At 44.7% G+C, this 18,244-nt stretch overlaps 1 protein-coding gene across 2 annotated transcripts in view; it reads right to left on the bottom strand.

Moving 5' to 3' along the window:
• Window positions 1–18,244, bottom strand: part of ITGA11 (integrin subunit alpha 11) — a 253,778-nt gene that overhangs the window by 207,124 nt on the left and 28,410 nt on the right. For both annotated transcript variants that reach the window (XM_073618273.1, XM_073618274.1), the window contains exon 2: window positions 16,098–16,209. In XM_073618273.1, the coding sequence (XP_073474374.1) occupies window positions 16,098–16,209 (112 nt within the window). The remainder of the gene's footprint in view (window positions 1–16,097; window positions 16,210–18,244) is intronic.

Genomic DNA, 18,244 nt, shown 5'->3' with positions numbered 1-18,244 from the left:
TAATGCATTAAGGTAAAAAACCTTCTCCATGCGGCAGCCCCTCCCCACCACCCCAGCCCCCCATCCCAACCTTATACCTACCTGAGAGCCCGATCTCAATCCAGCGATGTGCACGAGATCAATGGCTCCCTCAGCTCTCTCTCTCCCCATTGGACAGAGAGGCAGCAGCAGCAGCCATTGATCAATCACAACCAGCGAGGAAAGAGTGTTGGGGTGGAGCCGAGTGTGTCAATGGACACACAGAGCGGGGTTCAGGAGCGAGCAGACATGAGTGCTCCTATAGCAAGCGGCTTGCTATGAAGGCACTCAGTAGGGGGGAGGGGCCAGGTGCACCGGCAGGCAGTGGCGGCTGGTCGTAATTTTTTTTGGGGGGCCACCCCCCTCCCCAAGTCGGGTAGGGTCAGTCGGCCAGTGCACTTACCCCATCCATGGCGAGATATAGACATGTAAACTGCCAAAAAATTCATTTGTTTTAGTTTCATTCATTTTTTTTTTTTTTCCGTTTTTCGGGTCATTCGTTATGATCGCAATTCGTAAATTTGAAGATTCGGAAATTTAAAGATTCATAAATTCATAAATTTGAAAATTCTTAAATTTGTAAATTCGAAAATAAGAAAGAGAATCCGAAAATAAGAAAGAAAATCCGAAAATTCAAAAATTCTAAATAATAACTATTAAATTCTAGGTATTGGAATCTCCTTTCAAATTTGGCTGTAGGTTAAAATAACGAATACGAATTTATCCGAAGTTAAGAATTAACCCGAAAATAACGAATGCTGCATCTAAACAAATGGAACAGAACGAATTAATAATAATAATAAAAACTTTTTATTATTATTATTATTTTTTTTTATTATTATTATTAATTTGTTACTTTCCATTTGAAAGGAAATTTTAATATCTATAATTTAATACTTAGTTATTATTTCAGATTTTAAAATTTTCGGGTTTTTGGATTATCGAATTTCCGAATACACGAATTTTCGAATTTCCAAATTTTCGAATTTCCGAATTTATGAATTTTCGAATATTCGAATTTAAGAATATTCGGAAAAATTTCTTAAACGGGTGTTTGTTAATTTGGATGTTTCCGAATTAACGAGTTTGTCGAAATTCATTAAAAAAAACAAATGAATTTCACGTGCTAGCAGGCAACCACGGGCGGCTTACCCGGCTCTCCTCCGCAGGCATCACGAGCAGTTTCTCCTTCCCCTGCTCGGCGGCTTCCGTCTCCTCCCTCCTCCTCGGCTGACCAATCAGAACGCTTCTCCTTTTGGCCAATCAGGAAATGTGTCTCAGACCCGCGCTTCCTGATTGGCGGAGAGTGGATTCAGTGTGAGAATAGGGAATATTCATTTGCTATTCTCACACACCTGGGTGGGCTCCGAGCGCATTCTCAGCACCCGAGCCCACCCTATTTTAAAGCCTATTAGTCCACCCTCGCATTGGAATTCCTAAAAGGGGTTGGACGCATGGATATGCGGGGTGGCTGCCATGGATAGGGGAGGCGGCACCCATGCGCACTTAATGGACAAAAGAAGAGGAAGATCAGGGTTGCTCTGTGCAAAATTATTACACAGTGCAGGTAAGTATGACATGATTATTACAAAATAAATAAATATGCCTGTATAATCACTTTAAAAGTGATGTAAAGGACATATTAGGCAGCTGGGAGATTGAAATGCTGTTACATTAATGGTTAAAATGACGTGCAGGTCAGAACACAGGTCAGAACACAGCTAGCACCCTCCTAGCGCGGAATGCTAAAATTTAGTTTTTGGCTTCTTCTGCAATCAAGGGAGCAGTGATTGTTTGGTCTGGTCTGTTCAAGGTTTCATAGGCTGAGAGTTTGATTGCTTTCGCCTGCCTCTAGAAGAGGTTTATAGAGCTTAGGGAGTAAGAATTCAAATTCAAATAACCAGCGTGAATATTGAGCAGGGCCTAGCCAATCCCTGGGGAGGTGTGCCCAGATAGGTGTCTAGGAAGCTGATAAATAGGCTGGAGCCCTGGAGAGATTGTCTTTCCCCAGTTAGGAGAATTCCAAACCTCAGGGGGGCTATTGCCCCTGAGGCAGCCTGTGGACTGAGTTGAGGAAGATGAGTAGCTGCTGTAGGTGGGTCGGCCGCTACAACCCTCTATACCTCTCATATATTTGGGTGCCAACTCAGCCCGTCTATCTATGGAATCTGCACTTCGAAAGAATTCATCCATGTTTATTGAAAATAAAAAAACACCAAAATACAGCAGAAGAACACTGTGGGGGGCAGAGAAAAAAAGTCAACGCGTTTCTTCTGACAGCTAAAAAGAAAAAATTGTTGGTGTCATCTCACCAGAAAAAATTGTTGGTGGCATCAGGACTGGAACCATGCGGGCGCCATCAGATGGGAGGTTGATCATTCACAGCTCAAGGAACCCCCCGAGCAACCTCTGGAGGAACCCTAGGGTTTCAGGGAACCCTGGTTGAGAATGATTGTTGTAGATCAGGGGTCTCCAAACTTTCTAAACAAAGGGCCAGTTTGCTGTGCTTTGGACTTTAAGAGGGCCTGGTCGGACTGTAGCCAGTACAAAATGTCCCAGCATCAGTGGAAGTACATAATCCCCTGTCATTGGTGTCATTTGGAGGAATTGTGCCCCATCATTGGTGTCATTGGGCCTCATTGTTGGGGTCATTGAGAGGAATTTTACCACATCATTGTTGTCATTGGGTCACATTATTGGTGTCATTGGGAGGAATTGTGCCCTATCATTGTTGTCATTGGGCCCCATTGTTGGTGTCATTGGGAGGAATTGTGCCCTATCATTGTTGTCATTAGGCCCCATCGTTGGTGTCATTGGGAGGAATTGTGTCCCATCATTGTTGTCATTGGGCCCCATCGTTGGTAGGAACTGTGCCTCATTGTTGGAGTCATTGGTAGGAATTGTGCCATTATGTCGGTGTCATTAGAAAGGAATTGTGGCCCATTGTTGGTGGCATTGGCCGGAACCATGCCCCTTTGTTGGTGTAATTGAAAGGAATTGTGCCCTTTCCTTGGCGTCAGTGAATAAAAGAGTGCCCCAAAGGCCGGATAAAAGCAAGCAAAGGGCCGCAGTTTGGAGACCACTGTTCCAGATTCTACTTGCAGGGTTTTCCTTTGTTTATTTTGTTGGCTTTATTGTGTTCTTCTAATTTTGTTTCAATATTTATTTCTAAAACCTGATAAAATGTTTTTCAACAACAGATATGGGTCAGAAGACTCCGTCAATGATGTGAATGTGGAAATGCACAAAGACATTTTTTTTTTTTAATGTTTGTCTTGGAATTTAAAACATAGAGATATAGGGAATTCCCACATTCAATAGAAGGGGACGTGAACTGTCTGATATCAAGGACGCCCCAAAACTCGTGAACTCCTCATGAAACCACCTCAAGGGAGTTGTACTCATAATTCTATCACATTGTGGTTGTGACTTGTGAGAACTAAATAATCTTCTAGGGATCCGGGTAAGAAGCAAAGTTTTGAAAACTGATGTAATAGCATCTTTACTTTTATATTTTTTTAACTCTCTCTTTATTTGAACATCAGCAATATGCAGGGCCATCTTTAACCACTTGGCCTCCTTCATGACCAGGCCATTTTTTTGCGCCTTACAGCACTGCGTTGCTTTACCTGGCAATTGCGCGGACGTGTAAGCTGTACACAAATGTGATTGATATCGCTTTTCCCCCCAAATAGAGCTTTTGGTGGTATTTGATCACCTCTGCGGTTTTTATAACCAAAAAAAATAGAGTCAATTTTGAATTAAAAAAAAGGGGGATGCATCTAATATTGTTGACCTGATGTGGCCACATTCATTGACCTAATATGGCCATGTGATGCCACCGGCGTTCCCTTCCCGTTGTCTACGCCAAGCTGTGAGGTGAGGAGTGCCCTGGCCGCGGCTCTTTGAGGCTGAACCCAAGCTTATCCCTAATAAGAATTTGTGTCTTTTTTTACTTTCCAAATCTGCCTATGTATTATAAGTCACTGACTCAGCAATTACTGAAGTCAATGGGTCAGCATAACAGCCAGGCATCTAGCAATTTCAGACTTATGTCTTCCTATGAAAACAGCTTTAGACACAACCAGAGGGGAGCCAGGGGTCATAGAATTCCAGTCCTCGGGCTAACTCTTCAGGGATCAGACTCTGGTCTTATTACATCAGCATTCCTTTTGTATTCTATCTCTGGAGAAGGCGACCCACCCAATTTATCAGTTATTAGTAATTTTCTGGAGCATTCAGCTTCCTGCTTAAAAATGTTTTCAAGCCCCCTGTAGATTTACAATTGGCTGATGGAAGTCTTACTCACTGCATCCGTTCTACTATTAAATATGGAAGATCTTCCAGTTGTAGCCAATAAAATCTGAATATAGTTCTGTAGCACCTGTACATGAAAAGTTCCGTACTTTGGGTCTGCCAGTAATCAAAAATAAAATTTGCTCCCTAATGGAAAATCTATTCTGAAAGTAATAAAACCCCCCATGGGTGCAAAACTCACGGTTCCAGGATCCCGTTGTCATATGACCAACCACATATGCTTTAGATCATGTGACCATTCACCGTGGGATCTTGGAACACCAGGATCTGCCCAACGTTAAAGTGGAACTTTACTCTGCAAATTGGTGTAAAGTCCATGGCTCCACCCCACCTTAACAATAAGGCCTCACGCATACTGGACGTTCTAAAAGGGCCAGTAGCTTTAGCTGTAGAATGGCGCATTAAAAACGTGAGTTTTGCCATGCTTTGCAGCGTTTTTACATGAAAAAAAAAATTAAAAAATGAAGTGTCATGCTCCAGCAGCCTCTTGGATGACATATCTCTGGAGGCCACAAAAATAGCCATAGCGTTGAAATGCCCCCCCTTCTTGGGTGAGGGCGAGGTGAGACGCTATGAGGCCTGAAGATGTCACACCCTGAGAAATCTTGTGATTAGGTAAGCGCCACAACACCCCCTCCTGCATAGTGTTGGTGGTACATGTCTACCACATTCGTTGGACATGTCTAACATTCCACTCCCCACTCCATGGTGGTTATACCAAACTTCCGGACACTTTATTACCATATTTTTGGTACTCTACTGTGCACAAAACAATTGCATGTTGTAATGTTTTTTGGCGAGTAGTTAGTAAAGTTCTAAAAAGTCACTGAAATGCCTTGTTAATGTCTAAATAAGGAAACGTGACTAATGTGTAGAAGGTCTTGGGCCTCTTGGAGGTGAGATGCACAGTCTATACCTGGAAACTATATTTAGCAGCTGCCAGGAAGGGCGCGCCAGCAGACAAGATGGCTCACTCGGGCAGATTCCTCTTCACGTGCACATAGGAGATATGCACATGCTCATGCCCATGTGCTTCTCACTGGCCACCAATGCAAGGGACATTCTTCCCACTGATCACCAATGTAAGGGACATTCTTCCCACTGATCACCAATGTAAAGGACATTCTTCCCACTGACCACGAATGTAAGGGACATTCTTCCCACTGACCACCGATGTAAGGGACATTCTTCCCACTGACCACCAATGTAAGGGACATACTTCCCAATGACCACCAATGTAAGGAGCATTCTTCCCACTGACCACCAATGTAAGGAACATTCTTCCCACTGATCACCAATGTAAGGAACATTCTTCTCACTGATCACCAATGTAAGGAGCATTCTTCTCACTGATCACCAATGTAAGGAGCATTCTTCTCACTGATCACCAATGTAAGGGACATTCTTCTCACTGATCACCAATGTAAGGAACATTCTTCTCACTGATCACCAATGTAAGGAACATTCTTCTCACTGATCACCAATGTAAGGGACATTCTTCTCACTGATCACCAATGTAAGGAACATTCTTCTCACTGACCACCAATGTAAGGGACATTCTTCTCACTGATCACCAATGTAAGGGACATTCTTCCCACTGATCACCAATGTAAGGAACATTCTTCTCACTGATCACCAATGTAAGGAACATTCTTCTCACTGATCACCAATGTAAGGAACATTCTTCCCACTGATCACCAATGTAAGGAACATTCTTCTCACTGATCACCAATGTAAGGAACATTCTTCTCACTGATCACCAATGTAAGGAACATTCTTCTGACTGATCACCAATGTAAGGAACATTCTTCTGACTGATCACCAATGTAAGGAACATTCTTCCCACTGATCACCAATGTAAGGAACATTCTTCTCACTGATCACCAATGTAAGGAACATTCTTCTGACTGATCACCAATGTAAGGAACATTCTTCCCACTGATCATCAATGTAAGGAACATTCTTCTCACTGATCACCAATGTAAGGAACATTCTTCTGACTGATCACCAATGTAAGGAACATTCTTCCCACTGATCACCAATGTAAGGAACATTCTTCTCACTGATCACCAATGTAAGGAACATTCTTCCCACTGATCACCAATGTAAGGAACATTCTTCTGACTGATCACCAATGTAAGGAACATTCTTCCCACTGATCACCAATGTAAGGAACATTCTTCCCACTGATCACCAATGTAAGGAGCATTCTTCCCACAGACCACCAAAGTAAGGGACGTTCTTCCCACTGACAACCGATATAAGGAGCATTCTTCCCACAGACCTCCAATGTAAGGGGCATTCTTCCCACTGATCACCAATGTAAGGAGCATTCTTCCCACAGACCACCAAAGTAAGGGACATTCTTCCCACTGACAACCAATGTAAGGAACATTCTTCCCACAGACCTCCAATGTAAGGGGCATTCTTCCCACTGACCACCAATGTAAGGGGCATTCTTCCCACAGACCACCAATGTAAGGGGCATTCTTCCCACTGACCATCCAAGTAATGTACAGTAAGCTGTGTATGTAGTAATTAGCCGGGGTTCCCTGAAGCAGGAAAGTTGTTTCAAGGGTTCCTTCATATTAAAAAGGTTGAGAAATGCTGATCCATACTGCCTAGCTTTATGGTACAATAAATCACAACATGCATGGCTAGTACCATTCTTGGATGTGTATATCCACAATGGGATAAGCTGAATGAAATCCAGATGGTTCATATCCTGGGAAGCCACTGTGCAGTTTTGGACTCAGGATAACTCATCAAATACCACAGTGGCTTTCCCTAAAACTAATGTGGGCTATGTTCTCTGTCTTGGCAATCATGGTGAAATCTAGACTCCGCCTCCTCCCAGTTCCTCCAGATAAAGCCCAGCCAGCTCTGGAGATTCCTACAGATCCCAAATGAGATACAAACACACCACAAAAATGCAAACATATGGAGAACTATTTCTTTGTTTCTCTTGTTCTAATGGATTTAACCCTTCTACTGTACTCAGCTCCCCCTACTACATTTCTCTTCTACAGTACTAGTGTCACGCTATTGTAGGAATTGCTATATCCTTCATAACTGACAGAGAGCAATGCGTAGAAGCTGTAGGAGTGGTGAAGCTGAGGCTCATGGCCCCATAGCATCCAATGAGGTTTATACATTAGCCAGCAAACATTTATGGATCACCACTACTTCTCCTTTGTGGTGTGAAGGGCCGACCACCCTGATATCAGCACATCCATTAAATCACGTTTAAAGGGTTATTCCCTATGGGACAGAGCAGCTGTCTGGAACCCCCCTCCTTCCCCCCTGGCTTATAGGTATCATATTGATACCAAACAAAGAAATATTGGCACTTTCAGAAAAGGAACTGTTCAGGTGGCATTTTTCTGAAGTTTATTGCTAGTATATGAAGTGTGCATCCTGGGGAGGATACTCGTGTCAGTCCAATAATTTGTCAAACTTTCTGATATAATAGGGTGTGAATGCTGGGTTATTTTTGGTACGCAGACACCTCATTAGAGCTCTTGACGGGCTCTGAGGACTCCTTGGAATCGTGACCTTCTTAAAGGGTGGTAATGTAATAAGGTCCTACAAAAGCTCCAGAAGAAGCCACGATTGTGGTGAAACATGTGGAGGCACCTATCCTTTTGTATAGTGACCGCTGAGCTCTATTGTGCTCTTTTTTTATATTAATTGTTTTCTATTTATATTTGTTTAATAAAATTATATATTTTTCTAATATCAATTTCTATTGATTGTTTGCACCTTCAAACTCCAAATTTGTCTCTGTTAACATTTCTGAATTCTAATGAGGTGGTGTACATGGTGAATTCTCCAACCTCTAATGCTGAATCTTTCTGAAGAAAGGACACGTTCTAGCAATACCATAGAACAGCCTTTTTCAACCTTTTTAACAAGGAGGAACCCTTGAAATAGTTTGCAGGTCTCAGGGAACCCCTGCAGAAACTCATTTGTTAGACGCAAAATGCCCCCCTTTACATTGGTGGCCAGTGGTCAGAATGCCCTCCTTACATTGGTGGCCAGTGGTCAGAATGCCCTCCTTACATTGGTGGCCAGTGGTCAGAATGCCATCCTTACATTCAGGGCCAGTGGGAAGAATGCCCTCCTTACAGTAGTGATCAGAATTCCACCCTTACAGCCAGCTAAAAAGATGACGGGTGTCATGCTGCTAGGTCTGCCAAGTGGTGCTGGCTCTCCAGGCACCATCAGATGGGGGGGTCATGCAGTCACAGCTCAAGGAACCCCTGGAGAACCCCGGTTCATTCCCTGATGAAGTCACGTGATTGTGACGCTACGCATTAGAACAGACAGGCACCGGAAGTGACGTCTGTGTGCGAGCTCGCCGCTCGTGGTGACTAGCATGTACCTTGTTTTTAAATGTGAGTATCGAAGTTTGTCTTAAAGCGGAGTTCCATCTTGAAATTTTTTTTTTCAGAATCGGACTCCTCTAAACCTATAAAAAAACATTTGGAGGAAAATTTTTTTTTATACTTACCAGAATCGCCCCGTTGCTATGTAGTCCTCCTAATCTGCCACTTGCTGGTCCGCGGAGCTCCTCGTCACTTCTTCCCTCGCCTGTGTCATCATTTCCCAGGAGTATGTGGACAGTACTGTGATGTTTCCATAACAACCGGGCGGGACCTTCCTCCGTCGCCGCCCGTTGTTATGGCAACTTTAGAGACAATCGGCGCTACGCCCGGTGAATCGCACATGATCGAGAAGTGCATGGTGGGTACCCACCATGCACCTCTCCAAAACGAATCCAGGAAGTGATCTCGATTGGCTGCCCTAGATAAACCACCTGCACCCACTGTTATAAAAATAGTCACACAGAGTGCTTAGAATGCTTTTTACTTTCCTAGATTCCTAGAAATGTACAATGGCCCATTTTGCTTTCATATGCATATAATTTACAGTAGCACTTGCATAAAATTATACAAACTGCACACGTTTTGCAAAGAAAACCAATGCTTGACCTTGACCTGTGTAAATTCGGACATCATAAAAAAAAAAATGTAAATTTGGGCGGCGATAAACTGGCGCAAGTTTAGACAGACCGAGGTGCAGCTGACTTACAGGGAATGTATTATAATTTTACAAAAAACGTCTTTATTTATTATGTTCAGGGTTATAAAAGCAAACACATACCATTTGTGACATATTGTATATGAACATTTTGTATTTTCATATTCACCAGCAGGTGGAGCTTGGGGTTTCTTTTCACATTTTTGACAGACTAGACTAGTATTTTCTGCCTTGCTGAAAAATACATGTTGTTTACAGAGCGCAATTGCACAAGCTCCAATTTACAAATAACTGAAAGAGTCAGTGCATGAATCATCAGTCCTCTCTCCCTTCCCTTCCCTCACTGAAGGTAATCAGCTTCTGCCCGCTCTCATACCCTCTACACTCCTCTGCTGCACATACTGTTTGCCATCTTACCCTCTGCATTGTTATCCTGCACATTACCGCCCCCTCTTATATTAGCCACCACACTCCTCTTCAGCACACAGCCCCCCCCCTTCTAATGCCCACTACACCCCTGCACAATGTGCCCCCTGTCATACTTGCCACACTAATTTCCAGCACATATTGTCTGCCATCATACCACCTGCACTCCTCTCCTTTACATGTTGTCCCCTTTCATACCCTTTGCTTTACTCTCCTACACATACCGCCCCCTATCATACCCATCACACTCCTCTCCTACACATACTGCCCCCTCTAATACACTCAGCACTACTCCCCTGAACATACTGCCCCCTCTCTTACCCTCTGCTTTACTCTCATACACATACCACCCCCTATTACACTTTGACATTCCTCTCCTACACATACTGCTCCCCTCAAATACCCTAGGCCTAGCTCTCCTGTACATACTGTCCCCTGTCATATTTGCCACACTCCTCTACTGCACATATTGTCCCCTTTCCATCTTTCTGCACTTTTTTCTGCACATACTTGCTGTCATAACATCTACACTCCTCTCCTACACATAGTTCCCACTGTTATACCCTCTGCACTCCTCTCCTGCACATACCTCCCACTGTTATACCCTCCGCACTCCTCTCCTTGACATAGTGTCCACTGTTATACCCTATGCACGCCTCTCCTGCATGTACTTCCCCCTGTTATACCCTCTGCACTCCTCTCCTGCACATACCTCCCACTGTTATACCCTCCGCACTCCTCTCCTTGACATAGTGTCCACTGTTATACCCTCCGCACGCCTCTCCTGCACGTACTTCCCCCTGTTATACCCTCTGCACTCCTCTCCTGCACATATTTCCCACTGTTATGCCCCCCTCATTCCTCTCCTGCACATACTTCCCACTGGTATGCCCTCCTCCCTCCTCTCCTGTGCATACTTCCCACTGTTATACCCTCAGCACTCCTCTCCTGCACATAGTGTCCACTGTTATACCCTCTGCACTTCTCTCTTGCACATACTTCCCACTGTTATACCCTCCTCACTCCTCTCCTGCACATACTTCCCACTGTTATGCCCTCCTCACTCCTCTCCTGCACATACTTCCCACTGTTATGCCCTCCTCACTCCTCTCCTGCACATACTTCCCACTGTTATACCCTCCACACTCCTTTCCTGCACATAGTGTCCACTGTTATACCCTCTGCACTTCTCTCCTGCACATACTTCCCACTGTTATGCCCTCCTCACTCCTCTCCTGCACATACTTCCCACTGTTATGCCCTCCTCACTCCTCTCCTGCACATACTTCCCACTGCTAAACCCTCCTCACTCCTCTCTTGCACATACTTCCCACTGTTATACCCTCTGCACTCCTCTCATGTACATAGTGTCCACTGTTATACCCTCTGCACTTCTCTCTTGCACATACTTTCCACTGTTATGCCTTCCTCACTCCTCTCCTGCACATAGTGTTCACTGTTATACCATCCGCACTCCTCTCCTGCACATACTTCCCACTGTTATACCCTCTGCACTTCTCTCCTGAACATACCACCCTCCATTATACCTTGAGTATGTGAAGGAGAGGAGTGCAGAGAGCATAATGGAGAGTGGTATGTAGAGGAGAGGAGTGAGGGGGTCATAATAGTGGGAAGTATGTGCAGGAGAGGAGTGAAGAAGATATAACAATGGGCAGTATGTGCAGGAGAGGAGGAATAAGGAGGGTAAAACAGTGAGAAGTATGTGCAGGAAAGGAGTGCAGAGGGCATAATGGAGGGTGGTATGTACAGGAGAGGAGTGAGGGGGTCATAATAGTGGGAAGTATGTGCAGGAGAGGAGTGAAGAAGGTATAACAATGGGCAGTATGTGCAGGAGAGGAGGAATTAGGAGGGTAAAACAGTGAGAAGTATGTGCAGGAAAGGAGTGCAAAGGGTAAAACAATGGGCAGTATGTGCAGGAGAGGAATGAAGAGGGTATAATGGAGGGTGGTATGCACATTATGTGCACTTTTATACCCTTCCCACTCCTCTACTGTACATGTTACCCTCCATAATACCCTCTGCACATGTCTCCTGCACTTGTCTACTGCCCACTGTTATACTCTCTGCACTCTTCTCCTGTACATATAACCCTCCATTATTCCCACTGCACTTCTCTCCTGTACATACTACACTCTGTTATACCATCCGTACTCCTCTCCTGCACATACTGACAAATGTTATACTCTCTGCATTTTTCCCCTTCACATACTGCCCACTTTGATACCCTCTGTACTCCTCTCCTGCACATACTGCCTATTGTTATACCCTCCACACTCCTCTCCTGCACATGCTGCCCACTTTTATACCCTCTGCACTCCTCCACTGCACACGCTGCCTATTGTTATACCCTCCACACTCCTCTCCTGCACATGCTGCCCACTTTTATACCCTCTGCACTCCTCCACTGCACACGCTGCTGGAGAAGGGGACGGTAGGGCAGTATCCAGACAGCACAGAGTTAATTATCTAATATTGTAACATGTGCTGTATGTGTGATAATATCATTATACTGACTCATGGCCTTTCCTTTCAAACAATCATAATCCACATTAAGTCTATATGATGGGTAGAGGAGATGTTACCACATCTGACATCTTCCCTACTGGAACAAATGGAGGCTAATTGAAAGCATTCTCACCATTTCTCATATAAGCAATTGATGGCGTCTATATACAGAGAGATCTTGTTGTTTCATGTGTTATCTGTGATAGAATCCTACAGCCACCTCACATCACTTCTGAATACAGTACAATGTTTCTACACAGAGTGAAACTATACTGTATATACCGTATATTGTTTGCAAATTACATTTTGCAATAATATCATTAAACAAAACCCTTCCACAAGTCCAACAACCTGAAATCTTTACTCTATTGCCACCTACAACATGAAACCTTTTGCTACTACAGCGGGGATCTCCAAACGTTTCAGTATGAGGGCCTCATCCTGTATTTTGCAAGTATTGGGGTGCTGAAAAAAATCCCCATTAGAGTACTACATCATAGATCCCTTAGAAGCCCCTCTTTCATCAGAGCCCCCATCAGGGCCCCAGTTTAATGGGGGGAGGTGGGTTGAACTCCTCCCCCATATAACCATTGCATTAGGGTCCCCCCTTACATTGGGGTCCCCATCAGAGTGCCCCCTTACATAAGAGTTCCCATTAGAGCCCCCCTATATCAGGGTTCCCATCAGAGTCCCTCTTACATCAAAGTCCTTATCAGAGCACCCAGTTACAAGGGGGAATAGAGGTTGAACCCCCCCCCCCCCCCATGTAACCCTTTCATTAGAGTCACTTCTTACATCTAGGTCCTCATCAGTTTCCCTCTTGCATCAGTGTCCCCCTTCACATCAGAGTCCCCATCAGAACCCCAGTTATAGGAAAGGAGGAGGGTTGAACCCCTCCCCATAGAACCCTTACATTAAAGCCCCCTCTTACATCAAGGTCCCCATCAGAGTCCCCATCACATTAGAGAACCCCCCTCCCCTTACATCAGATTACATCCTATAAGAGCCCCTCTTACATCAGAGTCCCCCCTACATCAGAGCACCTAGTTACATGGGGGAGGGGGGTTGAACCCCCTTTGTTATAAATATATATAGATATAAATTAAAATTATGTGCATATCTAAACAGTTATAATATAAATATTTTTTTCTTTTACTACACCTGCAGGATATACAGTATCTCACAAAAGTGAGTACACCCCTCCCATTTTTGTAAATCTTTTCTTCTATCTTTTCATGTGACAACACTGAAGAAATGACACTTTGGTACAATGTAAAGTAGTGAGTGTACAGCTTGTATAACAGTGTGAATTTGCTGTCCCCTCAAAATAACTCAACACACAGCCATTAATGTCTAAACCGCTGGCAACAAAAGTGAGTACACCCCCTAAGTGAAAATGTCCAAATTGGGCCCAATTAGCCATTTTCCCTCCCTGGTGTCATGTGACTCGTTAGTGTTACAAGGTCTCAGGTGTGAATGGGGAGCAGGTGTGTTAAATTTGGTGTTATCGCTCTCACTCTCTCATACTGGTCACTGGAAGTTCAACATGGCACCTCATGGCAAAGAACTCTCTGAGGATTTAAAAAAAAAGAATTGTTGCTCTACATAAAGATGGCCTAGGCTATAAGAAGATTGTCAAGACCCTGAAACTGAGCTGCAGCACGGTGGCCAAGACCATACAGCGGTATAACAGGACAGGTTCCACTCAGAACATGCCTCACCATGGTCGACCAAAGAAGTTGAGGTCACGTGCTCAGCGTCATATCCAGAGGTTGTCTTTGGGAAATAGATGTATGAGTGCTGCCAGCATTGCTGCAGAGGTTGAAGGGGGGGGGGGTCAGCCTGTCAGTGCTCAGACCATACGCCGCACACTGCATCAAATTGGTCTGCATGGCTGTCATCCCAGAAGGAAGCCTCTTAAGACGATGCACAAGAAATCCTGCAGTTTGCTGAAGACAAGCAGACTAAGGACATGGATTACTGGAACCATGTCCTGTGGTCTGATGAGACCAAGATAAACTTATTTGGTTCAGATGGTGACAAGCGTGTGTGGGGGCAACCAGGTGAGGAGTACAAAGACAAGTGTGTCTTGTCTACAGTCAAGCATGGTGGTGGGAGTGTCATGGTCTGGGGTTGCATGAGTGCTGCCGGCACTGGGGAGCTACAGATCATTGAGGGAACCATGAATGCCAATATGTACTGTGACATACTGAAGCAGAGCATGATCCCCCGCCCCCCCTCCCTTCAGAGACTGGGCCGCAGGGCAGTATTCCAACATGATAACGACCCCAAACATACCTCCAAGATGACCACTGCCTTGCTAAAGAAGCTGAGGGTAAAGGTGATGGACTGGCCAAGCATGTCTCCAGACCTAAACCCTATTGAGCATCTGTGGGACATCCTCAAATGGAAGGTGAAGGAGCGCAAGGTCTCTAACATCCACCAGCTCTGTGATGTCATCATGGAGGAGGGGAAGAGGACTCCAGTGACAACCTGTGAAGCTCTGGTGACCTCCATGCCCAAGAGGGTTAAGGCCGAGTTCGAAAATAATGGAGGCCACACAAAATATTGACACTTTGGGCCCAATTTGGACATTTTCACTTAGGGGTGTACTGACTTTTGTTGCCAGTGGTTTAGACATTAATGGCTGTGTGTTGAGTTATTTTGAGGGGACAGCAAATTTACACTGTTATACAAGCTGTACACTCACTACTTTACATTGTAGCAAAGTGTCATTTCTTCAGTGTTGTCACATGAAAAGATAGAAGAAAAGATTTACAAAAATGTGAGGGGTGTACTTACTTTTGTGAGATACTGTATATCCTGCAGGTGTAGTGCACTTTCTGAAAGCAACACCAAACCCGCAGGTAATAACAGAAATCTATGGCTCAGTGCAGGTAACCCGGAGGTGAAGTGCACTGCACTGCAGATCAGATTGAAAGCAGCCCAGTAACCACCGCAGAACAGATATGCCCAATATATACACTGTGATCTTAGTAATAAACTTATCTTTAGCCCAGGTTCATACTGAGCTGCGGTATTCAGCTGAACTCGCACAAATTCATAGCCGCATGTCAGTCCGACTTCAGGAGCAATTTCAGAGACATCTGTGAGGGTTCCTGCACAGATGTCTATTAAAATCAAACCCGAAGTCACCAAAAGTAGTGCAGAAACTACTTTTGGGACGGTGCTATTGCCAGCAATAGCCGCTGATTTAGCATGCGATTTGACATGTCAAATCGCATCAATGTGAACCTGGGCTTAATAACAGTCTTACACTCAGGTATTGCTGGCTGTTGCTGTCCCAGGCAGAGTGTATTTGGTATCCGCCTGTGACAGGAGCCGGTGCTATACAGAAAGCAAAGGCTTATACTGCTCTGCTCTGGAGCCGCTTGCTTTCTCTACCTGCCGGCTTCACAACACTGATGCCCTAGGATAGAGGGTTGGCAACCAGCGATCTGTGCTTGTCGACCCACCATCCCAGAGCCGGAGGTCGTGGGCCACATCAGAGGGCTCCGTGGGGCACATCAGAGGGCTCCGTGGGCCACATCAGAGGGCTCCGTGGGCCACATCAGAGGGCTCCGTGGGCCACATCAGAGGGCTCCGTGGGCCACATCAGAGGGCTCCGTGGGCCACATCAGAGGGCTCCGTGGGCCACATCAGAGGGCTCCGTGGGCCACTGGTTGGGCAACCCTGGTGTAGCCCAATATTGAAGAATGGACAGTTTATTTATGACATTCCAGTAATTCTGAGATGATGAGACTTACCATTTTTTGCCAGCGACCTGATGCTGCCGTATTGTATATCCAAAGAAGGCATCCTTGGAGCCGGGTATTATCCGCGGTTTCTTGTCATCGATATTGAAGGTGTCAGTGAGACCTATAAGGGAAATATATTGAAGGTGAGATTAATTAATAAGTATATACAGTATATGATATTAAAGCTGAATTCCAGATTTGGATTTTTTTGCATTGTTACATTAGTCCAGATTGGACAATTATACAGGTATGTATACATATTCAATCAATAACTGAATATGTAATATATATTCAATGTCACTATTACAGTGATCACTACTGTCCTCCAGGTCCCATGCTTAGCAGTTGCTCTGCTGCATAGTGACAAGGAGGGGGGTGGGGAGTGTCCCTGCCCCTTGTGACATGGGGACAAGGTGCTTTGGGGGTGGGGGGGCAATACCTAGATCAAGGTTTGATCTAGGTCAGTGCCAGGGTTAGTGTTTGGGTCAATTTAAGCCGCGTACACACGAGCGGAATGTCCGACAGAAAAAGTCAGATGGAAGCTTTTCATCATATAACCCGATCGTGTGTGGGCCTCATCGGACTTTTTTGTTTGGAAAAATTCTGACGGACCTAGAAATGGAACATGTTCTAAATATTTCCGACGGAACCAATTCCTATCGGGAAAACCGCTCGTCTGTATGCTGATCCGACGGACCAAAAAAGACGCATGCTGTGAAGCAAGTACGAGACGGAAGCTATTGGCTACTGGCTATTGAACTTCCTTTTTCTAGTCCCGTCGTTTGTGTTTTACGTTACCACAATCCTGATGGTCGGACTTTGGTCAGACTTTGGGTTGACCGCGTGTAGGTAAGACCGCTTGAATGGAATTCTGTCAGAGTTCCGTCGGAGAAACCGTCGGAGTTTATTACTACGGCAAAACCGGTCGAGTGTACGTGGCATAAGGGTCAAAGGTCAAGGCCAGGGTCAGTATATTTTGGGCAGGATGTTTTTTTTCTTCTTAAAACTAGCATCAGTGTCAGTTACTACGGGTACAAACAACAACTAACATACACATATGTAGTATCGTTGTGATCGACAGGAGAAGGAGAATTTATTTTACATAGATAGGGGGTAAAATCTTCCGGGGCTGAAGTGGTTACAGGAGTAACTTTGTGTAAAAAAGTACAAAATGTATTGGGTAGACGTAAAGTTGATCCACAGATATATACACCTAAAAAAAAACCAGTTATTGGATACAAATAATAAACAGCAGCTACATTCTGGAGCACACGGATGATCTCCATGTAAGATCAAATGGAGTTTGTGGTCACAAAAGTCCCACCATGTTCCGGAAGAGAGAGGGGGAAGCATTAGGAACAGAATATAAGTATTTTAAAAATCTGAATCCCCAGGCTGGGGATTTGGATTTTACCCCCCCCCCCCCAGGCGACCTGAGGCGGCTGCCTTATGCTGTTGCCATCCCTGTTGGTACTACAGGAAGCAGAAAGGAAGGAAGATCCACAGGCATCAGGAAATATTCTCCCAACGACCCTGTGAGTTGGTCTTTGGATTCTGGCTGAACACTCAGCTTACTGAAGATGAATGAACTTGCTGACATCAGCACAGTTGTGTTTGTTGGATAGAATTAGTAACTTACTGATGGTTTCACTTTTCGTCTGGCGTTGCTCTTTAAGATGATCCAGTAATAATTGGTAATAATCGGTATGGAACTGGACTACACTAAGCAGAGCCAGGCATCCCCAGCTTGTTACATTTAGTTGCAGCTTTATAAAACTTCTGCTTAACTTAAAAGACAGAGAAACATTCATTGTAGCATTGTAACAATTATTGTAACGCTTGTTGTTTTCCGCTGTTGTTGTTTAGCAGGAGTCAGCAAGAGCAGTCATACGAGCTTCTATATAGTGGAACCTTGGATTACGAGCATAATCCGTTCCAGGAGAATGCTTGTAATCCAAAGCACTCGCATATCAAAGCGAGCTTCCCCATAGAAGTCAATGAAAGCAAAGATAATTCATTCTGCATTGACTTCTATTACATGCAATAACGCATGTGGCCAAAGGTGGGGGGGCGCCAGGGAGCCTCGGAAATACTCGGGGACAGCTCGGCTGAACTCAGAAAGCCTTGGAAAGGCTCGGAAACACTTGGGAACTTAG

This window comes from Aquarana catesbeiana, linkage group LG03, assembly GCF_042186555.1.
Source record: "Aquarana catesbeiana isolate 2022-GZ linkage group LG03, ASM4218655v1, whole genome shotgun sequence".
Taxonomy (NCBI): domain Eukaryota; kingdom Metazoa; phylum Chordata; class Amphibia; order Anura; family Ranidae; genus Aquarana; species Aquarana catesbeiana.
This window is presented reverse-complemented; position numbering and strand designations above follow the sequence as displayed.